General features: G+C 41.5%; 1 protein-coding gene and 2 long non-coding RNA genes across 16 annotated transcripts; 1 reads left to right on the plus strand and 2 right to left on the minus strand.

The window, feature by feature from the left end:
• Window positions 1–359: 359 nt before the first annotated feature.
• LOC124675584 lies at window positions 360–5,354 on the minus strand. 14 transcript variants are annotated; one of them, XR_006993336.1, is made up of 7 exons: window positions 5,186–5,354; window positions 4,586–5,117; window positions 4,199–4,316; window positions 2,650–3,149; window positions 2,131–2,477; window positions 794–2,045; window positions 360–719 (listed from the first exon to the last, which is right to left on the minus strand). It is a non-coding gene; the product is annotated as an uncharacterized LOC124675584 (long non-coding RNA). The 14 variants fall into 14 exon arrangements; XR_006993326.1 differs by having other exon boundaries at window positions 4,199–4,319; XR_006993335.1 differs by having other exon boundaries at window positions 4,445–5,117.
• Window positions 5,355–18,089: 12,735 nt separating this feature from the next.
• On the minus strand, window positions 18,090–26,219 carry LOC124678912 (receptor-like protein 35). The gene is made up of 2 exons (XM_047214768.1): window positions 24,605–26,219; window positions 18,090–20,194 (listed from the first exon to the last, which is right to left on the minus strand). Exons 1-2 carry the CDS (start codon window positions 26,217–26,219, stop codon window positions 18,318–18,320), a joined length of 3,492 nt encoding a protein of 1,163 aa, XP_047070724.1. The 3' UTR covers window positions 18,090–18,317.
• Window positions 21,914–23,585, plus strand: LOC124678913. The gene is made up of 2 exons (XR_006994686.1): window positions 21,914–22,204; window positions 23,154–23,585. It is a non-coding gene; the product is annotated as an uncharacterized LOC124678913 (long non-coding RNA).
• Window positions 26,220–27,023: the final 804 nt, after the last annotated feature.

The following is a 27,023-nucleotide window of genomic DNA, read 5'->3' on the forward strand; positions in this document are numbered from 1 at the left end:
AAACTACATAAAGTAATGAGAAAAAGTTATTTCAAAACCATGATATCTCAGGAGAGAAAAAAATCAGACACACTCACACACACGATTGCTTGTCTAATTTTGGCTATTTAATTTACAGAACAAAAAAAAGAAAATTATTTAGAAGCAAACGGTGACATCCAAGGTCGGCATGCGAGAATGGTGTATTGGTGTTTACTGTTGTACAGACAATAATTTGGTGGTGTTTCATTGTACAAGAATCCCAAGTCAAACATGAATTAGATCTCACACACCCAAAAGTACTATGTTACATTAGTCATATTAAACAAAATAAATATGAGCCACAAGTGATCACTGACGTAAATAAAACAATATAGGGATGAATTAAAAGGGAGTACCCCATATTATTACTATAATTTGTTTAAGGAAAATCATAATAAAACTGTACATCACTTGGAGAAAAGATCTACGTGTATATTTAGAAGATGTTTGCTCTACCAAGTCCGAGCAAGGTCTGCCTCTTATACCCTAAAATGATTATATCATATTATAAATATTGAAGAAAAGAAATAAGAGATTATTCACATTGACACAAGCATATGCCAGAAAAACAAAGGCGACACCAGCGTCCTCGGCATGCACCAACACCATCCCTGGATTTTACATCAGCGGCTCTGCATTTTCTCAGGCAAGAAAAAGTTGCAGTCTGGCGCCTTATGGATGATGCCATCATGGTCAATCTGCCATGAAAAAAAAATCACAACAACAAATTAGAATAATGATACCAAAAAATTAATGAAGATCCATTATCCACCTCTCAAACATGGAGGAGAACCTTCTCTTTTTTTTTTGGCAACCTGAGAGTTTCATTTAATCCTGCATCCACATCAACCACATCACGCAACTTAAAACCTAATCACTGGATCAAAATGGATGAATGAATCATAAAAGAGGGAAGTATCATTGCAAATATTTTAAAAAACCCAGAGCAACAGAAGGTAGTACCCGCTTCAATGTAATAATATGCGACTTGCTAAGCATAGAAGGAGAGTTGCTAAGCTTCTGTGAGTTCAGACTCAGTCTCATATGGATATGCTTATATGGTCTTGAGCATATAAGTTCATCAAACGTACACTGATGTTGATGAAATGTGCTTGGGTGTTCTAGCTAGGCGCCATCATACTCCAGTTTGCATTGGCTACCTATCTCTAAAGCATTTCCATCATATTCACCTAGAAATGTAAGAAATAAAAAGGAGTTCACAAAAGCTAAGTCAACCAAAAAAAATCACCCTTTCACTGGCACGAATAAATTTCAGCTAATGCAGACCAATGTTGTAGGTAATAATCATTTCTAGTAACAAATATAGTTTGTCAAGCTGAACCATTATCATTGGAAACAACACAGAGAATAGCACAAGAAGATTATATTTTACCCAGCTTGCCTAGGGTGATAGGTTCCTTCTCCTGTACATAAGACTGCTGATTTTGATTTCCATGGAACACTGATAGATTAAAGTAACAATATGATTGCGTGCAACATGATGGTTTAAAAATTCTCATCAATTCAGGGAGCAGCGGCTTTGAGGGAGACATGCTACAAGGGACAAAATAGCTCATATAACATCCTAGGAACCTAGAAACGAAGAACAAGACACACCATCTATAAAAGGAGAAAAATTGCCGCCACTAATTCCTAGCAGCTTATATTGTTCTTTATACTTTTGGTAGCCGCATAAATTTCAGGCATGCCAAGAACCTTTGTAAATCGCTGGCTACCTTTTCTTGCCCAATAGTAACTTTTGATTCCTTCAGACTACTACTTCCAATGTGTATCAGCTTTCGTATTAGATTGCCTTCAGGAAGAATATTAACTGTTTTGGCAGATAGCATTTTTTTAGCATGATAGGAAATTAGAGAGGTGTTGCAAAAGCATAAACGACCACATTTAATTTAGAGGTTCTAAGTTCCCATGCCTCACGAGGAAAAAAGTTAAACCACTATCAAATGAAAGGTATTGCACCTCTTCTTCTTGTGCCTATCTGTTGCTTCACTCAGTCCACCAACCTACAAGAAATAAATAGAATCATTGGATCCAGTCAAACCAGTGATCAAACCCATAGAATATGTCAGTGATATATGCCAAGCTCACTTTATAAAAAGGAAAGTTGCATAGTTGACTGAGTGCATAGAACATTTAAGTGCAGCATCAGTGTGCTCCAACTCAATGCCCTGTACATCAATTAAGCGAACAAATGTCACAAACGAGTGCAAATCAAGGGGGTGGTAACATTAAGACTTATTAACAGTTGGTATATAGATGTTCATAGAATCTTGCCCAATAAGAAAATCCAGAAACCTTCTATAGAAAACTCACAGAGACCATGCTTGTTGCTTGCACTGCTGCATCGCAGGCTTGGAAACGCATCGGACAGCATGGTATGTGCGATTAGGAGACTGAAGTTTTCATATATGGAGTAGCACTACTATGAGACTTGACTGAAAAAAGAAATTATTTATGTCAAACCACTCGCTGAAAAAAGAAATAATTGAAAAAACCCTCATAAGTGTAGGATACGAACATAAACACATCACATATATGTAATAGTAATTAGCTCTGGCTATGTACAATCCTACGGTGCATTAGAAAAAGTAGGCAGGGTTCACTAACCACTATTCCACAAGCTGCATGGCGTACAACCTGTGAGAAGAGCAAGAATCCCAGACACTTGTAAAATCTGCACCCAACCAGTGCGACTGCCCTTTGTCTAGGCATACTTGACGTGTTGGTGCTGCTCAGGGTGTGCAGAGAAGATGACCTTGGTGACATCTCCACACATCTTGTTTAAGTGGTTGATGAAATAATCAAATCGAAACCATCTGGAATGTTGGGTAATCCTGGGTAGAAGTTGTAATAAGTAGTGTAGTTAATTAGCTAGGAGTTTACATTCTGAACTTACTCGCATGGTACACTGTTTTACCCTGGCTTCATTTCCAATAAAATGGGGCTGGGGGAAATTTGGCCCCCCTGTTTTTCTAAAAACCATCTTTCCTTTTGTTGTGCTTCCTGTGAAGCCTGAAGGCGACATCCGTGTCGCAGGAGCTTGCAGCCCAAGGACAAAGGGTCCAGGAGAGAAGAACGTGGTGACATGCCATCCACTGCATGAAATTCTGCAACAGGCAAACAGTTTAGCTGGAACAAAGCAGAAGTTCTATTTGCTACAAACAAAAACTAAACTAATTTTAATAAGCTCATTGCAAAATATCACTAAAAGTTGGTGACACATCACTCTAATAAACTGATTCGTACGTGACCATGGAGAAAGTGCATAACTCAGCCTACACATTTCATTGAATAGGTTTCAGAAAAATGTACGAACATGTTTCAGAACACAGGTCAAGGAAAATGAATAAGTAAATAAAATGAGTTGCAATCTACTATTTAGCCTTTTGTTTGTTATAAATGGGGATGTTCTTTTAACAACACAGTGGGAGAACTATTTATCCATCAAATTTCATGTATTATCCATCGTCAACTAAAATCCTAGCCTCCATCTAACTCGGGAGAAGGAAGCAACCAAATATGATATCTATGATACCATACGTAGAAACAATTTTATTAAAGTTGATGCTACTAATGCAATCTATGCACATTGCAATATAATTTAGTTAACCTACGTAGTACCCTGGCCTCTCAGGCCATGCATACCTAGCCTGATGGCCTTGGAATCAATTCATCAGACCCAACATGGAAGATAAAAATGTAAAGCACACGACACTAACAAATAATGCTACAGGTCTTGACATCATGTTGAGTACTGATATAAAATGTCATGTCTCATAAAAACCGACATTGATAAACTGTAGTGTAATTTTTGGTACCATCTGCACGTGAAACTAACATCAAGTTAAACAAAATGGGTATCTTTGGCACCACATACAGATGGAATTATGGAAATACTGATTCAGAACTCGCAGGAGAAAGTTTCTATCTCTAGCTATATCAAGTGAAGGCTCCACACCTGAAGCACGCACAGATCGCAAAGAGCAAACGACCAACCACAAGAACAACATGTACCAGCTCAAACTAAAAAGGCCAGTGGAAAATAGAAGCACACCTAGAGTAGATCGTACAGTAGGCTAAGAAGGAGCTACAACTAAAGGAGAAGAAAACAGTGCATACAGAAATTCTATAAACGCAACTGAAGTTTGTTGAGCACCTCAATAAACCAAAATGGCACATCACCATGGCTGTTCTGTGCATTTTTCAAAGTACCAGGCTTATAACTGAATCGCCAAATCTCATGAAACATAGAAAGTATGTGGAAAAGATAGGTCCTGCTGAATCACAAATATCATGAGAATTGTTAGCTTAAATCAGTAAAGAAATCAGCAATAAACAGCTATAGAAATCATAGGCTATTCAGACATGAAACATCGGAAACTGCAGAGAAGATGCAACAGACCAGTTGGAAATCGTTATGAAGCTCTATGCAATGACTTCATTTTCTCCTTGACTCCTCTTACCCTTCTATGCGCATCAATCATCAACTAAACTACAAACATATTACCACATAACTATGGAAAGAGAGCAGATGGGGCAGTACCTGGGAATCAAGGAGGCAGTCCACATGGCAGGGGAGGCGAGGTGGAACAGAACATCATCACAGTGCATGGTTGCCGGAGGAAAAGTGGAGGGCCACCGTAGCTTTCTTAGTCTCCGACTGAGGCAGCCGAGCATGACATGGTGGCGGACATCATCCACATCGGGTCCCACAGGGTGCAACAGGCGGGGGAGGAGGAGGACCAACAGGAAGTAGAGATTGACGGCCGAACCAGGTGGATTAGGCTCAGGTCGCAACAATCCTCCTCGTCGGTGGCGATGCGGACGGATAGGGGCACAGCGTACCAGCGGATGTTCGAGACAACATCGATGGGCTGGTTGGCCGTGCCGTGAGGAGCATTGTTGCGACCTACTGCTGGGAGGATGGTAGAAGTGGGGGGGTCGCGGTCCTCGTGGCCTAGGTCGCCGGCGCAAATCCTCGTCGCCTCGTCCTCGAACTCCTCACCCTCTATCCGATGTGGTGGTTGGGTGATGGACAGAGGTGGCGTCGTCCTCCATGGCGTCGGATCTGGATGCTGCAGAGAGGGATCAAAATCAGGCCTCCGTCCCACCCCAGCAACCAGACCAGACCAAACCATCCTACCTGAAATTGAACCAGAGCTAGGGCCTACGCAGACGCGGACAGCGGGTGCATGGTGGATACAGGGAACGTTGGGAATCCAACGGAGCCGATGGCCATCGCCGGCGAGGTGTGTGCGGTAGGAGGCGGCGGCGGTGGGCGACGGAAGGTCTTCACTTGGAAGGGGTCGTGAGTTGGGCCTGGCCCATGTGGACGACGGACGAGGAAGCGCGACAACCAAAGGAACGACGAAGCAACGACGAAACGTATTGGGAAGGCAGAATAAGGAACCACTTTAGTCTTTTTAAGTAGTAGAGAAAACTCTCTTGTGTGCATTTTATTTTGACTGGACTGGAAAACAAAAACGCGGAAGTACAGAGTGTCAACACAGACATGTACTTACTACTTATAAAGATTTTGAGTTATGTACATCTGCTGCAGCTGCATGATTGCACGGACGGTAACCATTTTAAAAGAAGAAGCAGATGTGAAGAGCCGACAAAGTGAAAAACAGAGGGCCGGAGAAGTGTATGTATGCGGCGATGCGCGAGTGGTAGCGCGAGCGAGCACCTTCCATGCAGCCTTCTTCCCGAGGGCAAGACCTAGGATTGGGAGGCGTCGGAAACTAAGCCCATGCGTTATTTCTTTGACAAGGATCAATTCCGGTTACATTGCGTGGTGATTGAATGTGCTTGTACCCTTGGTTCAGCGGAGATCAAAGCCAAAAATTAATACCATGTACTGGGATTTTTTCAGATGGTTGAGGTGGTTGGCAGCGTAGTCGACAGTGAACTTCTTCTAGCCAAATGTTCATTTTTAAAGCTACTCCGCTCCAGAGTTCAATAGATGTTGCATGAATGTATTCCCCTGAAGGCCGCAACCGAGTGTTTTCACGCTCAAAGTATTAGGCGTTTTTAATAGTGATATTAACTTTACTTGTGACTCAAACGTCGATAAACGACAATGCCATTAGAACCCCTTGCTTCTAGTGTCTCGTGTACCAATTTTTGATAAAACACAGAGAAAAGGCCCTGCTTCAAATTAGTAGAGATCACATAAGTTTTACATAGGAGTAGGTTAAAACAGAGCACACATACAAAGTACTTAAGATATTAAAGACCAGGCTGAGAAGAAAACCAGTCCAGGTGCCATGTCACCTGGAACCGGAACCAACCTGTCGAATGCAACCAAATTTCATGGGGTAAAAATTAGCACAACTTTTACTAAATGGTTTAATTAGCATGAAAAATTTCAAAATAGGATAGCGCCAAAATTATTAAACTAATAGGTAAAAACAGGAATTTACTCTTTTTCACTTCACGCAAACACAACCTTCCTGTACAAACGCATTCTGAAGCTCACTTTTATTTGCAATTACTAGAACTATGAAATTATATGTCAAAAACCGGAAAACGGAGCCACGGCAGCAAGAAAAAAATATAACAACGGGTCTTCATGGACAAACGCAGAAAATTCTTCAGTACTGGGCTAACTTAGATGGCTTCCTTCATGGTTTTACCCATGACGAGAACTGAGCCCTAGCTCAGTAGCTGAAGTTCAAGGGGTTGAACCTGCCCAACCTGAGTTTGAGTCATGCGCAAAGCGTGAAACTTTTTGCTAAAAAGTAAAGAGAGGTTTTATATTCTATCTAACAACGTATAGCCAAGAGAGAAACATTTCCCCCGTTCGTAATATTTTTAGTTTTACCCATAACATTATGCGCTCTGCTGACAAAACAGACAGTCGCTGTTGGCGTCAATGGTAGTCGGATTGTAAGATTTCCGTACTCTGAACTGAAGCACTTCTCATGCAGAAAATACATAGGAAAAGCACAAAGTGTTGCAAAGTATAGAGGTCCGTCACACTAACAGATTGGAAAATCATCACGGCGCACGAAATTCAGGACAAGTTACTGAAGACAACTTAGTGGCAATTGCTGATCTGCCTGTCATTCTAGTCGGTTGGTGCAGACAAATTATACTCTTTTTCTTCTTTCATTTGTTAGATGAAACTTGGACGTTGCGAGTAAAATTTTCATCGTATTTAGATGAGATTTCCGTTTTGTGAGTCAGAGACGTATTTTTTAGGAATTGAAAACAGTAATCAATTTAGTCAAATGATGTAGATTTTGCTGATTGTAATCAAAACATGAAGAAACTGATTTCGGGTTTAATTTAAAAAATCAAAATTCACGGTTAAAACTTGGTATGATTAAGTTGAATGTTGCACTGCTCTATTCCAATGAATAAGACGTACGAGTATTCCAAGATTTTGCTTTGACTAGGGAAAGCTCCTCCTACTTTTATTGTAACTAGGAAGTTTGCGGCGCGGCGCACGCCGCGCCCGTGCTGTCTAGGGTGTGGGAGGTGTAGTTTGTGTTTGACAGCAACTGCATGCATGCTGGTGGGTTGTTGAATAGTTTGAGAGGGGAGGCTAGATGGGGCTGGCCGGTATAAGTGATTGTTTGACTACATGACATAAGACTTTAGGAGTCATAAATAATATCCGTTGATGGCATATTATACCTTATTGATCTTTCTGTGGAATCTACTTACTTCTTGTATGAGATAACCGATCAGGTTTCATAAAGCTTGCTGAAATTAATTTGGTGGAGTTCACTTGTCAATTTGGATATGCCGGTATTACCATCTGAGCTGAACTTCGACAGAGAAGACAAAACTAAGGTATATAGTGTATCAATACATGTTAGAATTTATTTTGAAGGTAAAATATGTACCCACATAATAAATGGGAAATTAAGCAGAGAACATAACAAACTATTTTGTCGCCATGGTTAGGAAATTTGCGAAATCCATGGCAACATCAGTAAGGGATGCTGACGCGATGTCGATTAAGACCGCCTGTCTAAGGGATGAACGCCTCGCCTGGAATGGCCTGGGCTCGGCAAAGGATTGGCCGAGTGGCGAGGAGTCCGCTGCCGGGAGTGCGAATCTACATGAACTTTGCAAGGCCCATTTAGATTGTAATGTGGCACTGCTGATGGGCTGCTGGTGTTCGAAATAAGGAAGCCGGCGGAGGGGAGAGTCAGTGAGTGGCCTGTGCGTTGCTTCAGCGAAAAAAAGAGTGGATGAAGCTGCTGTCACCTACCACTGGCTTCTTCCTAGGAGGATGAATCTTTGCAATAGGATCCACGCGAGCAGCGGGCAGATTTGTGTTGGGGCTGGCAGAAGAATGCGGGGATTTGTAAGGGCATCCTCCTCGAGGTGTTGCTATTTAGCAAACTGAACTTGTGCCTTGTAGTGTTGTGGCATTGTTTCTTGCTTAGTCTATATATTTTTGTATGGATCTGAAGAATATATGTAAGCCCAATCTTATTAATGACTGTCCGTGTAAAACTGAAGGTGTAAAAAGGAGATCCAAAATGATAGCAATAAATAGATGGACTTGGAGAATATGGAAAAGGAGACATACGGCCGAATTCAGTGGCACCGTCTGGGGAGTGGTGTTTTGGAACATGGGAGCATATGCTCCCTATATTTTAAAATGCATCTTACATATATTTTAAATTTCAAAAAAATTGAAACAAAAAATTCTCACGTACATATTCATGTGCTACGCGCTCACAAAGTCGTTTCATAAAAAATAAACTTATCATGTGACGTGTGTAAAAAAAGACAAAATTCAGTGCTTAAAACAATGCTTTTCACAGGATAAGTTTTATCTTTTTTACATAGGTCACAAAAAATATTATTTTTTCGTGAAACTTGGCGCACACACATATATTATGAAGATGTACATGTAGAATTTTTTTTCAAAAATTTTCCACACTTTGAAATATGTTTTGTTGGTAGAGGGAGCATGTGCACCCGGGAGCCGAATTGAATTTCCGCACCGTCTGCTGTGTCATTGTGGCATCATCTGCTGTATCATTAGGCTGTTTTACTTTTGTTAATATGTACACCTGCTTTTGTAGATAATTTGCAAATTCAGATTCACACCGTATATGGTAGTATTATTAAGAGAAGATATTTCGAAGGAAAAAATATGAATGCCAAGAGTGAGCAAATGGGTGCTGTAGATTTTTTTTCAAAATTTGCTAAACAAACATGTGTAATCTATGGCTGGAACAGGAACAGGTAAATGTTTTTTGTCTGTCAAAAAAAGGTAGAAGTTCTTTTTTTTTCAGAATTGTGCAATTAAGTATGTTTTTTTTTGAGAAACTCATATGCCTTTTATTCAGAAAAATTCAGAGTTACAGGCATATTAAGTATGTAATTTGAAGACATGAGCCGGACCACTTTACGGCCCATCTAGGCCGTAACTTAGTATTACTGGTGGGCTGCTGTCCGATGTAAAGAGAACAACAGATAGGAGGCAGTGCTTCTAAATAAAAAAAGGTGGTTTGCGTGGGTGAGTTGATCGGTGGAGAGTAGCTGTCAGGCTGTCACCTACATCTGTCTTCTTCTCCAGAAGGTGCTTCGAAGGGGAAAAGTTAGCAAGGTTAGAGCTTGTGAAATGCTGAGCAAACTTGATCACGTCCGCTTGCAGTCAACATGGAAAGCAAGCAGATCGGTCCGGGAGGCTACGCCGGATTGCGTTTCCAATCTTAGCCACCTGCGCTGCGCCACTGGATTTTGCTGTTATGAGCTTTTTTTGACCGGGAGGGGAGAGGAGCTGGCAGCCGGAAGGGGTATGAAGGGACTGAGCGGGCAGAAGTGCGTCGCGGGGTCGCCGGTGACGCGGCGACATCGGGTCTGGCTTATCCTCTTCCCGGTCATCTCTGCATGCGTATCCCTGGCCGTGCTACACCCGTCCGCGTGGGACGCATCAGGCGGATGCGGTGAGCAAGGTCGCAGACGCGGAGGACGTGTTGGTGCCAGGGCTGCCGGGGTGTTTGCAGTATGTCCGTCATTCCAGGGGCACTGATGTTCAATCTTATTCCTATGCGTTATCTAAATAGGTAAGCATGCTCTGAGTGCTCTGTCTTTAGATCTTGCAGCATGCTCAGATTTGTTCTTTTTGTTTGTTCAAATCAACTGAAGCTTCATTCTGCTGGAACATGCAGCGATAGGATTTTGTTTCTGATCAAGATCTATCTCTTTGGGAGCACTGATTTTGTCACTGAGCCTCTAGGTAAGAGGTAGAAAGGAGGTGCTCAGTGGAAAACGATGGCATGGAATAAAAAGGCATGTAAGCTGATTTAAGCTAGTAGACCGTACACAAAAATAACTGGAAAACGAATTGAGGTGATGTGCTACGACCTGGTATGTTCCTCTTTTCTGAACCATTTGAACTAATTTTTTCATATTAGGCCTTTATTAGTTTCATGAAGTTCCTGCTTTCTTCAGTATTACTTTCTGGTTGCATAGCAGATCATGTTTTTCCTTTTCTGCCTGCCCAAATAAGTTGTAACCGAAGAAGCAAAACTAAAAAGAAAATAGATGGACGCTATAACCCTTTATCACATCGACTTATCACAGAAATTAGAGGTCATATAGAGATAGGGGAAACAAAAGATAGCCTTTAACATACTCATTAAATTTGTGAAGAGCTGTATAAATACACACAGAAAAGCTATTGACGGTGCCATCTCACAGAACCAGATGGCAATAGCAAGCATATACTAATATGATGTGCGCCAAATGAGCTGCATTCATGGCCGCAGCAGCCATAGGCGGTAGTTTGAACATCCAACAGCTACTTGAAGAGCTGTATAAATACACACAGAAAAGCTATTGACGGTGCCATCTCACAGAACCAGATGGCAATAGCAAGCATATACTAATATGATGTGCGCCAAATGAGCTGCATTCATGGCTGCAGCAGCCATAGGCGGTAGTTTGAACATCCAACAGCTACTGTTGTTATATGCATACACGTATGCTAAGTTGCGTCGATATCTGCAGCAACTGTGGATAGTAGTCTGAGCAGTCAACACTTGTTGTTGTTATATGTAGATACCTAAAGCTCAGCTCCCTGAGCACTGTGCTAACTTTCAGAGTTAGATTCCTGGTTGTATATCTGCTCCTGTAGTAAAATCTAAACAATTAACTTCTATTAGTTCATACTAATAAAGAACAGAATGGTGAGAAATTTATAAAATTTACCACAGCAGAGCCTAGGTAGAAAGTACAATAAAGAAACCTGGCACTCTTTTTTCATAGCATGGCACTTGCATGAAGAACCGGTGATTCTTCTTTCTCTTTTACTCGTTTAATCAGTTCCATCATTTATGACTATACATACATACTGCCGTCTGGTTGTTCTGAGGAACCATCAGGATTTGCACTCATTCATTGATATTCCCATTATTAGCTAATCAATAACACTGATCCGTTCTGAAAATAAAATAAAAAGACAGTGTGGTTTCTGAAAGGATGAAAAGGATAAAAGCACCTGAACTTCTGCCCAAGCGCTTCAACGGTCTAGTATTTTAAGTTAACCTGGTCACTACTCCAACGATATCTAAAATTGACAGTAAAGGAGAGAACTGAATGAGCATGAGAGGTAGGTAATACAGGTTGTAATAAGTAGTCTGTTTTTTATGGAAACCTGATAAGAGCACATTGTTTCCTGTGCGTGGCAGAATAGCATCAAATGACTTTGTATCGTATGCATATAGGGGGAAGTTTTCAGGCTGCCGCGCAACCTCGATAACCTTTGTATTCTGAGTCAATACTGATTCTATGGGGTGGTTTGCTGTTATGTATTTTTTTCTAGGGACCAACAACCATGAAAGGTTGGAGCCTGTAGATATCTTTTAGCTTCTCTCTGAATTGATCTATTTGGTTGGCTAGCAGGGAGCCTTTCTATTGCGTTGCCCTGCAATATCAACTAAGTCTAAGTACACGTTTATTGTAAATAATCACTGGCACAATAAACCGAAAAAGGAATATGTAATGTCAGCTAGTAAAAAGAAGATGAACATGTCTAATTTTAGGCGTTCCATATGAAGATGAACAGTGAAACTAAAAATCCGGACGCTTAGATGAAATATATTTTCATAGATTTCATCATCTGAAGGTTGAGTAAATATCGGCAGATAATTGAATGAGATGGGTAAGCTAACTGCATGAATCTCATGTGTAGGTCAGCATGGAGGATGAAGAAACTGAATGTTCAGGAGATACCAGTTGGTCAACGACAGTGAACCCCAATTCATACACATTATATTCGTGGTCCTTGTTCTCCAAGATCCGTGGAAGATGCAAAAGAGCATTCCGTTGAGATCGAGGTGAGACATCTTTTACTGGAGCAGCCTGCATTTCTATTTTCTTAAGTTTCATGCAAGATAAGTGTGGAGATCAAGTGTGAACTGATTGAGCAAACAAACCACCGCAACAATGATCAATTTAAACCAGTGCATAGGGTTATCTTTACTGCTCGCGCATGCCATGAGGTCTTCAGTGTTCAAGAATCCACATCGTAGCATCATACCAGAGCCATCATGACCAAGCAAATGAATCAAAATCTCGTGTGGATAGATCAGATCAATTTTTACCAAAACTTCAAACAAATTTATAATGCACTCGGAAAAGGTAATGAGAGAACATAAATTCTGAGCATATGGGAGTAACTTGCTAACCTTCATCTTTAAAGCAAACATAATAGTTTGAATAACCGCAATGGTTTTAATTATCTGTCTCACTCCGCTGACCATTGGACTCTCAAAATGAAGATTCACGAAGTATGTCTTCAGAGAAAGTTGTGAGAACACACTCTTAAAGGAGAAATGATTCTCACAACACTGAACCTTTGTATGACGATAACCTTATAAAGATTATACTGAACTCATAAAAGAAAATTATCTATAAGCCGGAAATTCAATTCGGCTCCCGGGTGCGTATGCTCCCTATACCAAAAAATTATATTTCGAGTTGTCGAAAAAATTTTACAAAAAATTCTACATGTACATCTCCATAATATATGTGCATTCGTCAAGTTTCACGAAAAATCAATATTTTTTGTGGTCTATGTAAAAAAGAGAAATTTTATCTTGTAAAAAGCATTATTTTTAGGACTGAGTTTTCTCTTTTTTACACACTTCACATGGCAAGTCCATTTTTTATGAAACAACTTTGTGAGTGTGTAGCACGTGAATATGTACGTGCGAATTTTTCGTTTCAATTTTTTTGAAATTCAAAATATGTGTAAGATGAAATTGAAAATAGAGGGAGCATATGCTCCCATGTTTCAAAACACCACTCCCTCTATAAGCTAGCTAGTATCTTAACAAATGATTTGCACACCGCATATAAAGCAATAGGCCATAATACATGTCTATAAGTTATCCGAACCTAACAGCCTATGTATGATGATAACCATATGAAACGTGCCGCCAACATATATCAAATAATAGTATGAATAGAATCTGCAGTTGCGAAACCTAAACAAAGACATTTCCAGCATGTCCAACCAAACATGTATTGGAAAAATAAATAATCTCGTGTCTTAATTGTGAGTTGTTGCAAAATCCACATCTATTATCTTCTAAAGAAATATTCTAACGCTGCAGCAGGCCTCATGTAAGCCTATCAATAAGTAAAAGCTAGAACAACAACGGTTTAGTTGACTGTATGATTTTCATAGCAAATGAAAACTTATGGGAGAACTTTATAATACCTTCGGGATGCTAAAACCTGAAGTTTTCCGAGACGAAGGCTTTATCGGAAATAGTAGAATAGGAGCATCGCAGGCCTCCTCTAAAAGAGGAACATGGAAAATATCACAGGAGTTATCACAGTTGAAGACATGTTGGACTGAAAAAACATTAATCTTTCACAAAGTAAAATATGAAATCGCCGATCCAAATATCAAGACAGCTAATATTAGATTTCCCATTTCTTTCGGTGCAAGCAGAGCTTCCAAGATAATAACTGAATCCCTCTCTCATAAGGAATAAGCGGCAGTGCTAAATTGTTGGCACCATGAAGCTCCCAGATCAGATTCACCAAAGGTAAGCCATGATGATAAAATAAAATGATGCAAGTTCTTCATAACCATGTCATGTTTCGCTTTTGATAGCACCAGCAAGACTACCAGCTGACTCACATTCCATGCAGAAGAGGAAAACAATCCACCAGAAAATGACCCAACAACTCTCCATCAGAAGTACCAATGGAAGCAGCAGACATACATCCTCCAAGCAGAGATGGAGCATGCAAAGCAGAAGATGGAACCACTGAAGAATGCCTCCCGACCATGGCATCAACAGCAGCATGGCAACCTACAACATCAATCAATCGGTAAACAACATGATACTGCTGGTATATTTCTATGAGCCTCCCGCTACACCGCCTTGGAAGCTTTCCCTCTTCATCCGACCATGGAGCATCCAGAGCCAGCGAGGTCCATCACCACTAATCCCATCACCGCACAGCTCGCAATCCAGAAGGATCTAGGGCAGCGCTGCGAGATCTGGTCGCGCATCACTGCAAACAGCTGGTCTTCCAGCGGAAGCCGAACGACGGTGAGAGGTCCGGCTCGCCGCTGTGTGCATCTACAGGACGGTGCCGAAGGCCGTTACGGGACATATTCGGACGACACCCTCCATTATTGTGATGGCGGCGCGCGGAGAGGGTGATCGATGCTACTCCGTGCCGCTAGTCCCCTTGGGAAGGAGAGGAGGGGTCCGACCTTCTCCTCCATGGCGCCAGCGGCAGAGAGAAGGCCAGGCAGGGATAGGAGAGCGCCGGGAAGGATGTGGGCGGTGGCGTTGGAAAGGAGGAGAGCAGTCAATTCCTATTTTTTCTGGGCATGGTGAATTGAAGCGGTGGAGACGTGTAGATCGATGGCTGCTCCAGATGTGGGCTCCTCCGCGCCGCTTTGACCGTCCCACGTTGTAAACCGGAAAACCGGAGATCGTGAGGATAGAAGAGAGAGAAACGTGTAAAGAAGGGAGGGGCAACCGGAAATTATAAGCAGTAATACTGGAAGAAGCCGGTCAGATCTGATTTTTTCACGTGAGAAAAAAGGGAAAGGAACTCCCACATATCCAGGACTATCAGCGGGTGAACAGGGGAAAAAGCAATCGTGCGAAAGCCTAATTGGTGGAAACGGGATCATCAACAGTACCCAAAGTAATCTCCTTGCGGCAGAAAGGGTTAGCCTTGATATAGTTAATAATGTGTAGTCGTGAGGGAACACTCTTCCTACTTTTATTCGTGTGGCGCACTAACGTTAAGAATGACTGCTCCCATCTCCAGATTGAAGCTCAAAAATAAAACAGATTATCAACATCTAGCGGGTTTAAGGTGACTATGTCAGTATTATTTTCCTCTATATAGACCCTGCAGCAACAAAGCACGTCACATAAGGCTAACCCATGCCTGAATGAAGTAGCACTTTGCTGAACCTACCTCCAACTCGCAAACATATATATTTCCGTCAATAAGGAGTGGTGTTTTGGAACATGGGAGCATATGCTCCATCTATTTTGAAATACATCGTACATATATTTTGTATTTCAAAAAAATTGAAACAAAAAATTCACATGTACATCTTCTTGTGCTACACGCTTACAAAGTTGTTACGTAAAAATTTGACTTGTCATGTGACGTGTGTAAAAAAGACAAAACTCAGTGCTAAAAATAATATTTTTCACAAGATAAGTTTTCTCTTTTTTACATAGACCATAAAAATATTGTTTTTTCGTGAAAATTGACGAATGAACATATATTATGAAGATGTACATTTAAAAAGTTTTGTTATTTTTTTTGATATTCCAAAATATGTTTTTTTGGTAGAGGGAGCATACGCACCCGGGAATCGAATTGAATAAATACGTCAATACATATTTATTTTTAGGTAAAAAGCTGGATTTTGTGGCTAAGAAAATTGATAAAAGACTGGATAAGGGCTTTAATGCTCAGGCATCTTCAGGAGCTAGGTCTGTCTTGATTGATGCATGTCTGGACAACATTCCTACCTATGCAGGGGAGGTGGTTTTCTCGGCCTGTTCAAGGGAGTTGATGGGCGGCGACGGAGGGCCATGGGCGGTGCGGCTGGGCGTGGCCAGGGCCAGAGCGCCTCCACCGGACCGGCAACAAGGAAAGGGTGGTGCGCCGCTGGCGCCCGTCCGCGCGGTGGTGCTCTGCGCCGCCTCGAACCGATCTAGAGTTTCGGCCAAGATCCGGATTTGGTAAGTCCGGGCGGGTGCGGTTCCGGTGTTGGTCCTTGCCACACCGTCGGGCCGTGCTTGGACCGCCCTCTCCATGTCTTCCGATATGGTTGGTAGTTGACCGTCGGCGAGGGGTGCTAGTCTTGCGAATAATGGTGGTGGTCCTCGGATTTCTCTCGCGCCAAGTGAAGATCGGTCGAAGCTTCTTCCCACCAGGCTGGCTGGATTGTCGTGTTCCGGAAGGCCCTGCGGGCGAAATTTAGTATGCGATCAATGCATGAAGATTGCTGGATTGGATGTTTTCGGTCCTGCGCACCCATGTTTTTTTATTTGACCCTTTGGTTTCAAAGGGTGCGCTTCGAAACTCTGCTGACTGTTAATATCATGGAGCTCGTTTTCTTTCCATGGTGCTGGCAGAGAAGGTTATGAAAGCCGAGATCGGTGGAAGAGCAATGGTGATCGGATCTTGGTGGTGAGGTGGAATTGTCTTGGTGCTTCGTGACTTCAAACAACGACTTGTATGTGGGGGCGACTACATAGGAGAAGTTCAGAGTTCTATCTTTCAGGGTGAAAATCCAAGGTCTGGCCTTAATTGGTTGTGCCTGATAATGTTCTTGTTGAAGGCATTGTTTTGTGAGTGAGGACTTTCTTCAGGGTGAAAACCTAAGATCTATGATCGGGCGATGACAGTGTTTGTGCACTGTTTACTTCTCGGAGACGTTGCTTATGGAGAAACTGGTCTTCTGGTGTTGTCTTGGTAGTGTCAGTGTTGTTTTTTCAAGTTTTCGATCTCTATGTGGGGACTTTTCGTTTTTAATTCTTCTCTTCTTTTTTGGTTGTGTGCATTCTTTATGTCATTAGGGCGTGATATTGTTGTAGAGACTAGGTGTAATTGGTATCTTTACAATATTATATATGCTCTTTATCGAAAAAGTGTTAGAAACATTTGCTTGCTACATAAATTGATTTACAAACTGGAAAGTGGGGCTAAGGACCTTAGCTGCCAATACTAAGATGCAAATATATGGGTGATGGTGGATTTTACCAATCCGATGAGAATTTTGGTGGAAAGGATTGCACACAATAATTTTTTTTGGTTCAAACGTGGCTCTAGTTAAAAGGTGGCCAGGTGGGTAATGGAGAAAAAAAAACTTGGTTTTGGGTTGATATCTAGCTAGGAGTCTAGGACAGTGCCCATTTAAAACTACTACTCTAGTTGTTTTCTACGGCTAACACAGAAGATTCTCACAGTGGGCCCCACGTCGGTCGTCGCCGTCGACCGCAAACGGGCAACGGGTTCGACAGCCGCAGCACTTCCAGCCTTCTCGAGGGCCCTCGCGACTGCTAGGATTTCTGGGCCAAATACGGTGGCCCCTTCGCCGGAGCTCGCCGTTGCTTCCAACGGGTACATATGTCTCATCCCTTCTCATCGATCCTCTATCAATTTCATCTTAAGCACGAGATGGCTATAGCTGCAACTCGGTTAATCAATTTTGGCCGATTAATTTAATTTCTGCCGATGTGTTCTGCTAGCTGTTCTGGAAGGGGATGAGGAAGCGGATGTGGATGAACTCTGGCAGTTCGTTGAAGCGCTAGGAGCACTCCTTGATGTGATGACCAGCTCAACCAATATCTGTTTCAGGTACCAAAAGGACTCGTGCATCCAGTGATATACCATGCCATGATGTCACTGTGTATTCGGGGCATCTCCCTTCTAATTGATTGTAGCAATTAGCACTAGCAATTCAGCAATTGCTTCTGTATAAGCATACAATGTGCTGACAACATTATATAAAACATGAGAACACACAAATTATGACAGATGATAAGATAGAAGTATGAGCTCGCACAGGGTCGTATATTACAACTTATAGCCACCTCCGGCAATAGCATAACTGTACTGGCAGTCCGTGTTGTGTCTTCAGACAACATTACATTACATGAAAATACAGAGGTGATTGAATATAGATGTTAAGATATAAGTATGAGCCTATAGGGCAGCATATTACAACTTATAGCTCCCTCCAATAATAGCATAACTGTACCGACAGCCAGTCCTGTGCCTTCAGACCATGTTCACACAATCCGAAACCATTTGCCGATTTGACCCCATTTCATCAAAAGACCTGCTGCGAATCCAATGCCAAAGCCCACCCCAATAAACAGAAACAAAATAAAATCGACATGATCTTCAGATATGTTCACGTGTGTCTCATTTGTATTACTCGAACTGCCACATGGTTTGGACAGAGGCGGTCCACAGAGCCCTGTATTCCCTTCATACGAAGAGTTCTCAAATGTCGCAAACTGATGTGACTGTGGTATACTTCCATCCAGCTTGTTTTCGCACAAGTTCAAGGTGGCAAGAAATGTTAAATTTGTTAGCTCTGATGGAATCCCTCCAGAAAGCTTGTTCCAGGACAGGTCCAGTGATTCCAACTGACGCATCTCACCAATTTTTGGTGGAATCCTGCCCGTAAATGCATTACGTGACATGCTCAATGTATGTAGTGACACTAGCATTCCAATTGTTTCAGGAATGTCACCATCTAATGCATTATTTGAGAAGTCAATTGCGGTTAAGGTAGTCAAGAATTTTCCAAATGTCATATAATGCCCTTTGTTTGTGATTGCAACAATGTTTTGGTAGTACACATCTCTGTATGAAATATAATGACGTGAAATACTTCCTGTGTCATCGAACTTTTCCATCATAGATGTCAACCTCTCGAAGCATCGTTGATCCAAATTGCCAGAGAAGTTGTTTGAGGCTATATCAATGATTTTTAACTTTGGGAAATATTCTTCAAATTTGCTATCTCTAGAAAGATGAAGAAGTGAGCCATAAAACCGGTTGGATCTTAAAACAAGGACATGTAGATTAGAAAGCCTACTCAGCCAAGATGGGAAAGTATCAACAATCTGATTGTTTCCAATGTCAAGAATCTCCAGGTCAGCGCAGTTGGAAAGAGACCTAGGAAGCTGCCCTTGAATCTTATTGCCATGTAAATCTATTGTTTGAAGGTTACAGTGCTCACTAACATTATAAGGAAATGTTCCTTCAAACTGATTCTCCCTCAAATTTAATATACTCAGGTGACCATGTTCTATCAGACATGATGGTATCAGTCCACTGAAGTGGTTGTATGACAGGTCAAGGACTTCAAGGTTGCGTGAGTTGCAGATTGAATGAGGTATAGGCCCAGTTAGCTTATTTTTTGACAATTTGAGATATGCAGTTTGGCTAAGATAAACAGTGAAGTTTGGCATAACAGAAGAGAATCTATTGTTTGAATAATCCAAAACCTGAGGTAAATTTCCAACTGTTTGCAGCATGTTTGGCATTGGGATATGGCCCTGAAGTCTATTGAAACTGAGATCCAGAGAATCCAAATGACTGTTGGGGAGAACATATGAAGTCAGTTGTATATCTGTGAATATGTTGTGTGATAGATTTACACTTGTAAGGCTATCATCCCACGTCTCCCATATCCATTTGGGTATAGTCCCACTTATTTTGTTGCTTGAAAGGTCCAAAATTACGATATGATTCAGATTCATCAGGAATCTAGGAATTGTTTTCATGTTGCAAGACGCAAGTCCTAATTCCATGAGTTCAGGAAGTAAGGGTACTGTGGTTTTTCTGCCTTTGCCATCCATGACGGATAACCTATTGTTTGAGAGATCCAAGCTAACAAGTTTTCTTAACTTTGAAAGTGAACTCAGTTGTACTGAACCTGTTAAGTTATTTGAGTGAAGATCCAGGTCAAGCAAACTTGTGACTTGAAAGATTGATGCAGGAATCTGTCCACTAATTTTATTTTCACTCAAATCAACAACTTTCATGCAGGAATATAGTGCATCAAACTCTTGTATTGGTCCAGAAAGTTGGTTTAATGAAAGGTCCAACTGTAACATCGCCGGTAAAGCAAATAGACCTTTTGGAATATCTCCTGCAAATAGAGTAAATATTATAGTGAAGACTTGCAAAATGCATATTTTGCAGAAAGTATGAATCCCAAAAGTGATAATTGAAGGTTGAGAACTTTTCAAAGGCCACATGTGTTAAGCAGTGTCACGAATTAGAGTGACTATGCCGTGGAATTTTATTGTATATCTCTTTCACCCCTAAGAGTTCATCCTTCTGTAGTATAATAGTATGCTTAGAAGGAACAAAAGAACAATATGTGTGTAGTTGTTTTTTAATCAGGAATATCTTCACACTGTCTAAAAGCAGAATATAAGAACAGACAATAAATTATTGGTTAACTTGGTAAGAATCTTTGAGATTTTTTTAATCAATTGCCAAATACATTTTCAATTTTCTCTCAATTGTTTTTTCCAAAAATCATAATATATATGCTCTTTAACGTTCTTAGACACCCCCAGAAAGAAGTGTTAGTGGATGCATTGTGGAGTTTTAGTAAAATAGCAAAATGCTTTGCTTTTCAATCTTAAAACCATTTGTAAATTTTGGATATTTGCTAGATATTATAATTCCATAACTCTGTGCATTGTAGATTATTCTGTGCAACATACCCCAAAATATATTGAGAATGCAATGTTAAACAATTTTGAGCAATAATCATTCTTATGCAATGCGATTAAAATGTTGTCTCTATTAAAAACTAAAATCAATGAAATAGTTACATTTTTTAGTTATTTTGGTATATGGCAAGCTGAATAATCATGATATCCATTATATAATACCTTTCTATAGTGCCTATAGATTTTTGGCATTTGTTTCAGAATATAAGGTTGTAGCTTAGTTTTTTTTCAATTACCCCCTTCCCGTTCAGCTCCCAAATCGTTCAGCTCCCAAATTTATTATGGTACGTTAGGAGGATATAGATTTTCCAAATTTTACGTTGATCTCAAATCGTTTAGCTAGGGGTCTTCTGTAAAAAATACTCTTGCGCTAATTTCCGTGCCAAAAAACTATAGGCACTATAAAATGGAACAGAGGGAGTATATTACAAGTCATATTCTTCAAAAAAAAACTTCAGCCCTTATTCGTAATGTTATTTACAAGGTTGGACATGTTGTCCATTGAGTTTTATCGCAAAATCAGCACGATTAAACCTAAATCTACGTGGCCGCTGACCTACTTTACAAAAAATCGGCCCCGGGACACCTCACCAAGGCCCGTGGGTGCTGCGGCGGACTTGATGTGAGGGAATCCTACTCAAGCTCGACGCGCTCAATCTTGACGCGGAGCATGGTGGCCTCCTGCTGGAACTCCTTGTACTCGTGGACCTGGTAGACAGCCCAATGCGTGTCTTCCTCCTCGTGCTGCTTCGCCTCTACCGCCTCCCGCGCCGAGACGTGGCATAGCTCCTCGGTTTTGTCGTTGTCGACGAAGTCCGCCTCGTCGAAGACCTTAACCGGGGGCGCTTACTGCTCTTCGGCCACCCAATCCTCCCCGGAGGGAGTGGAGGAGCGACAACGGTTGCTTGAGGAGGAAGACGACCTAGAGTACGCGGCGAGCGACGGCGGCAGAGTCAAGCCGACGTTGGTCCACTTCCGCTCGGCGGCTTCTTAGCGCCCTAGGAGTGGACCCACGCGGCGTGCTACTCGGCGGAGCGGGCGTGGGAGATTCCGTCGGGACGCGGCGAGGTGCTGCTGGATCCAATTCCCCCCCCCCCCCCTGTCGGACTACCGCGGCGAAACATGCTTGTGCACTGGTGGATGCGGAGTAATTCCTCGCCGGAGGTACACTAGGGCGGCGGCTGAGTGGTCGATGCGGTGGAGTGGAAATAAGGTTGCGGCGGAGTGGAAATAAGGTTTCAGCCCGTTTCCACCTCATCGGCTTGTATATTCAGGATGTAAGTGGCAGCGGCGTTTCGCGATCCCACATACGCCGCCCGCGAAATTCGGCCCAAATGGATGCTCATGGAAGATGGAACAACTGGTACAGATAGGATACTTCCCACAAATGGAAGCAAACATTTGTAACCATATAGGTAAGGTTACTACCACTAGCCTTATATACTTTTGCGGTTAACCTACTCAAAATGGATGCTCATGGAAGATGGAACAACTGGTACAAAGTGTTGTAGGTTTGCATGCTGTTTATAGTCTCTGTACTCTTTCATAGTCTCTGTAATATTTTTACTTTTTATGCAGCTGTTTTTGCCATGTTTTCATTCAGAGATAGAAGGTGTAGTTGATCTGTTCTCTGCTGCTCAGTTTATCTTTATTTGATCTAAGTTATCAAACCTGCCCTGTTTCTTTTGGTCAGGCAAATGTGTGTCATTTTTTACTTTTGATCAGGCCTTGTAGAGCCAACTTATCTATGTTCAGACAAGTAGTCTGCCTGAGCTGTCTATCTGTAAAAGTAGGTTCTACAAAAACTTACTTTCGGTTTGGAGGTTAAGCTGTCTGCCTAAGCGTTTGGTTCAGTCCAGGCAATATGTCGATGATAGCAGGTCCTAATGTCAACTTATCTATGTTCAGACAAGTAGTCAATAAGAAACTTATGTTCAATGTAAACATACATACAAACATGAGTATAGGCAGCTTCACACTGCACCTTGTAAACTGAGAGATTCACATATGCATACTGATTTGGGTTGGCTATATTTTAACAGTTTTCATTGCCTGGTTTCACTTTGATTGAGTTTGTTTTAGGTATAACTGCAAGTATGCGCAATGGTAAGAAGTAAAGCTATTTATCTATCTGCAATGTGATTGACTGTTTAGGTCTAATATAATTAACCATTCATATTATTTTAGGTGTCAAATATGAACATAATGAAGATATTCCATGTTTACCTATGTTCTAGCCTTGGGCTGCTCGAGTGACTAGCCTAGACATGTATTACTTTTGGGTTCCCTTTTATTCTTATATATTATACAGTCTATCTGATTTACATACAGAGAAGTTATATTTAGCATGACTCAAAATTTCAGGTGCATTTCCCTTTATTTTAATAAGATGTTTGGAAGGCTCCTGTTCATCTGCTGATGCTGCTCCCTGGTTGCACTTCAAGATGTAGATTCATGTCAAGTTGATCTCAGCTGCTAAAAGGGTGGTATATTCATCTCAACCCCAGTGTCTTCGTGCCAGATTGATGCATCTTTTGGGAATTATGGCACATCCTAATTTTCTGTTGCTGTTACTTCACACATTTGAAGAAGAACTCTGAAATGCTCACAGTTTGTTGTTTCTAGAGGTTATCTCTACTGGATGCTCTTTTTGTTTTGCCTGCAGCAATGCAATGTATCGATATGCCTGCCTCACAGATTGTGCTTAAGTTGTTGGACAAGATTATGTGTACTTGTTCTATTTTTTCTTTGTTAAAGAAGGGTCCGAAATAATCTGTCGTATCTTTTATCAGTTCATACCGCTGATGTGTATGTCAGTTCAATGCGTTGGTCATGACCTTGTATCAGAATGCAGGCCTCAATTCTAATTTGGAAGATTTGTGTTATTTAATATTATTTCTGTTTTTCATGCCTGTCCAACGAAAAAAGAATCCTTAGAAAAAAATATGTGCAGTACACAAGAAAACTTATATTAGTGATACAAAGTTGTAGAAATATTTGGAAGATGTTTATCGGCTCTCTTCCAACAAGTTGCAGCGGAGCAAGAAGAGCCAATGAGCACGCGAATCTCGAGTGTGACGCGATAAAATACGTAGCGGCGTCGCGGCGCCATCTAACCACATAAATCCGCCAGAAATATTACACGGCTGCCGCAAAACCTATTTAATCGTGATACGGCCGAAGCGGTTACGACCGCATAGACCAGCGGGCGGACCATTTACATCCTGATATGTATATGTAGGGTTCGAGCGGTGTACTTCACGGCCCCTATTAATCATTTTCGGGCTGGGACGGGGATACATGCTCTGATTTACGGCCGAAACTGAGCCAAAATTGTAAACCCGACGGACTTTTACAGTTTTGGCCCGGTTTACGGGAGCTGCTAGAGACGCTGTAATAATAGTAGCTTGCACAAACTTTACAATTTTGCTCCTTCAATGTTTTTTATTCTTTATGCTAGTAAGAGTGCATGGCTTGCTCAGGGATTCTAATGTTGGTGCTGAGTGTCATTTGATAGCAATATGTTGATATATATATTTATTTATACTAAAAAAGTTAACATAGCTTCTCATAAGAGTTTGATCCTATCTTTCATTGGTACTCGTCCTTCCCCAAGGTCTACCATCTTGTATGAGAAAATATTAAACGTGGCTAAAGGGGAACTTAACTGTACGCTGCTGTTTAGGTCAGCGCTTGGTTTTCTGTTAGGAGCAAATGTTACAGTTATTATTCATGGAAAAGAGATGCATGGTTAATTTTCGTTTTGCATTCTTCTATTTATTTTGTAAGTAATAGATTTATGGATTGAATCTTACCTCTTAGGTCATTCTCCGAAAGATCCAGATAAACCAGTTGACTTAAGTTCACAATAGTACTTGGTATGCTGCCAGAAAACCTGCTACCCTTTAATATTAATTCTGTCAATTCGCTGAGCTGTCCAATATCTGTTGTAATAGGACCTGATAAGTGATTGTAAGATATGTCCAAGCTTCTTAGTTTCTTGAGATTGCCAATTGAATGTGGTATTGTCCCAGAGAAGGCACAATCAGAGATTTTCAAGGATGTCAACTTGTCGAGGTTACCAATTGATGATGGTATCTGCCCAAGGAAGCCACAGTAAGAGATTACCAAACTTGTCAGGTTGGTAAGATTGCCAATCACAGGCGGCATTATCTTGGACGAATAGCAATAATAGAGTTGCAAGCTTGTCAAGTTCTTAAGGGTTCTAATCCATGAGAAAAATGGCCCTAACTCCCCTGAAAATTTATCAAAAGAGAGCTGCAAGTTTTGCAAGGACTCAGGCTTGTTGAACAATAAATCAGTTGGCTCCATTGAAATTGAATTTCCAGTAAAACCTAGCTCCCTCAGAGATAGGAGGTTGCTAAATGAGCTCAGCTTGATACTAGAGAAATTAGTATACCATAGATTCAAAATCTCTAAAGAAGCCCCAGATGGAAATTTGGATATATTTCCAGCGAGCTGCTCGTTGCCTGACACATCAAGCACTCTTATGTTCTTGAGTTGAAATATTTTCTGAGGAAACCAACCACTGAAGTTGTTATTGGCGAGTTGAAGAATACTTAAATTGAGAAACTCCGACAAGAATTCAGGAACGGTACCAGAAATCCAATTAAACTTGAGGTTGATCACGGTAAGTGATCGGAGACTTGACAGGGAGGGGTGGATTGGACCATAGAGTTTGCAGTTTACCATGCTTAGAACCTGAAGATGAGGAACAGCTTTGCCTAGACCACTGCACCACTCTTCACTACTAGATATGTCCACTCCGTCAAGGTAGAGTTCCTTCAGATTGGTGAGGTTTGCCACTAAGGTCCCAAAGCTGGGCTCTCGTAGCAGCAGATTGTTGTAGCCATCCAAGATAGCATATATATTCGTGATTTCGTTGGTGGGAGTAATACTGTACACTGAAGAAAGATCCAATGATACCAGGCTCGTGAGTTTGCCGATGGTTATTGGAATCTGACCGTACAATTTTGAGCAAGAAAGGTTGAGGTGAGTTAGCTTTGGTAGCCTCTCGAAACCAGCTATTGGGATGTGAGATCCGCCGAAATCGTTCATGCTGAGGTCGAGGTAGTGTAGGGAGGTGAGGTCGAAAAGTGCAGCATGGAAGCCGTAGCTGTAGAGGCCATGGCCACCGAGGTCAAGAACGGTGACATGGCCACCGCCAGATACACCATCATCGCAACCCACACCCTCCCAGAGGCAGCAGTCGGTACCTGGTTGCCACGACGGCAGGGTGTTGGTGGAGTAGTCGAAGATGAAGGACTGTTTTAGTTGGAGAAGTGCTGCGACCTGGTCCGGGTGGCAGAAAGAAGCTGTGGTGTTACCATGGCCATGTGAAGTAGATGTGGCTAGTGAGTAGAGCTGTACCAGTATGAAGAGCGCAAGTAGGAGAGTAGCACAAGCCATGGTTTGTTCAACCTCAGAACTGTAACACCACTGCCAAGAATTATATAATCACATGGTATCTTCTTGGCCACAGAGGTCACCGTCTAGCTCTTTCACTAGCAAATGCAAGATTTTTTTCTTCTGAAACAAGTATATTTGTTTTTTATAGATGTGGTGGCATGGTGGAAGATTCCTCCTGTTGTGAAATTATTATTAATCACGATGCTGATGACTTCGAAGCCAAGCCAGTATGAAAAAGTCTTCAATCTCATGCTTGAGAGATCAAGTCAAAATTAATCTGAAGTGATAAGAGGGCGTACAGGCCAGTACCTTTTTTTTTTTAATTTGAACGAGTCAACCAGCAACGTTTTTCTAATTAGACTTGAGTACCATGCTGACCAAGTCATCAGCATCGTGTCAAAATTAATCTGAAGTGATAAGAGGGCGTACAGGCCAGTACTTTTTTAAAAAAATTGAGCGAGTGCAACCAGCAACGTTTTTCTAATTAGACTTCTGTACCATTTTTCGATAAAGAGCATATATTAATATCGGGTAGATACCAATTACACCCATCCCCTGTAACAACATCATGCTCTAATGGCATAAAGGATACACACAACCAAAAAAATAGAAGAATTACAAAAAGAAAAGTCTCGCTACAAGAGATCGAAAACTCTAAATAGCAACACTCACACCACCAAGACAACACCAGAAGATCAGCATCTCCATAAGCGACGCCTCCAAGAAAAAAATAGTGCAAAAACGCTGTCGCCGCCCGATCACAGATCTTAGGTTTTCACCCTGAAGAAAGTTCTCTCTCTCAAA

The sequence above is a fragment of the Lolium rigidum genome, chromosome 7 (genome assembly GCF_022539505.1).
Source record: "Lolium rigidum isolate FL_2022 chromosome 7, APGP_CSIRO_Lrig_0.1, whole genome shotgun sequence".
Taxonomy (NCBI): Eukaryota; Viridiplantae; Streptophyta; class Magnoliopsida; order Poales; family Poaceae; genus Lolium; species Lolium rigidum.

Coding starts and splice junctions, on each gene's coding strand:
- LOC124678912 (XM_047214768.1), bottom strand. CDS start 26,219: ATGGCTTGTGCTACTCTCCTACTTGCGCTCTTCATACTGGTACAGCTC. Junction 20,195..24,604: donor TTCGGAGAATGACCTAAGAG/GTAAGATTCAAT, acceptor CTCTATTTGCAG/GAGATATTCCAAAAGGTCTA.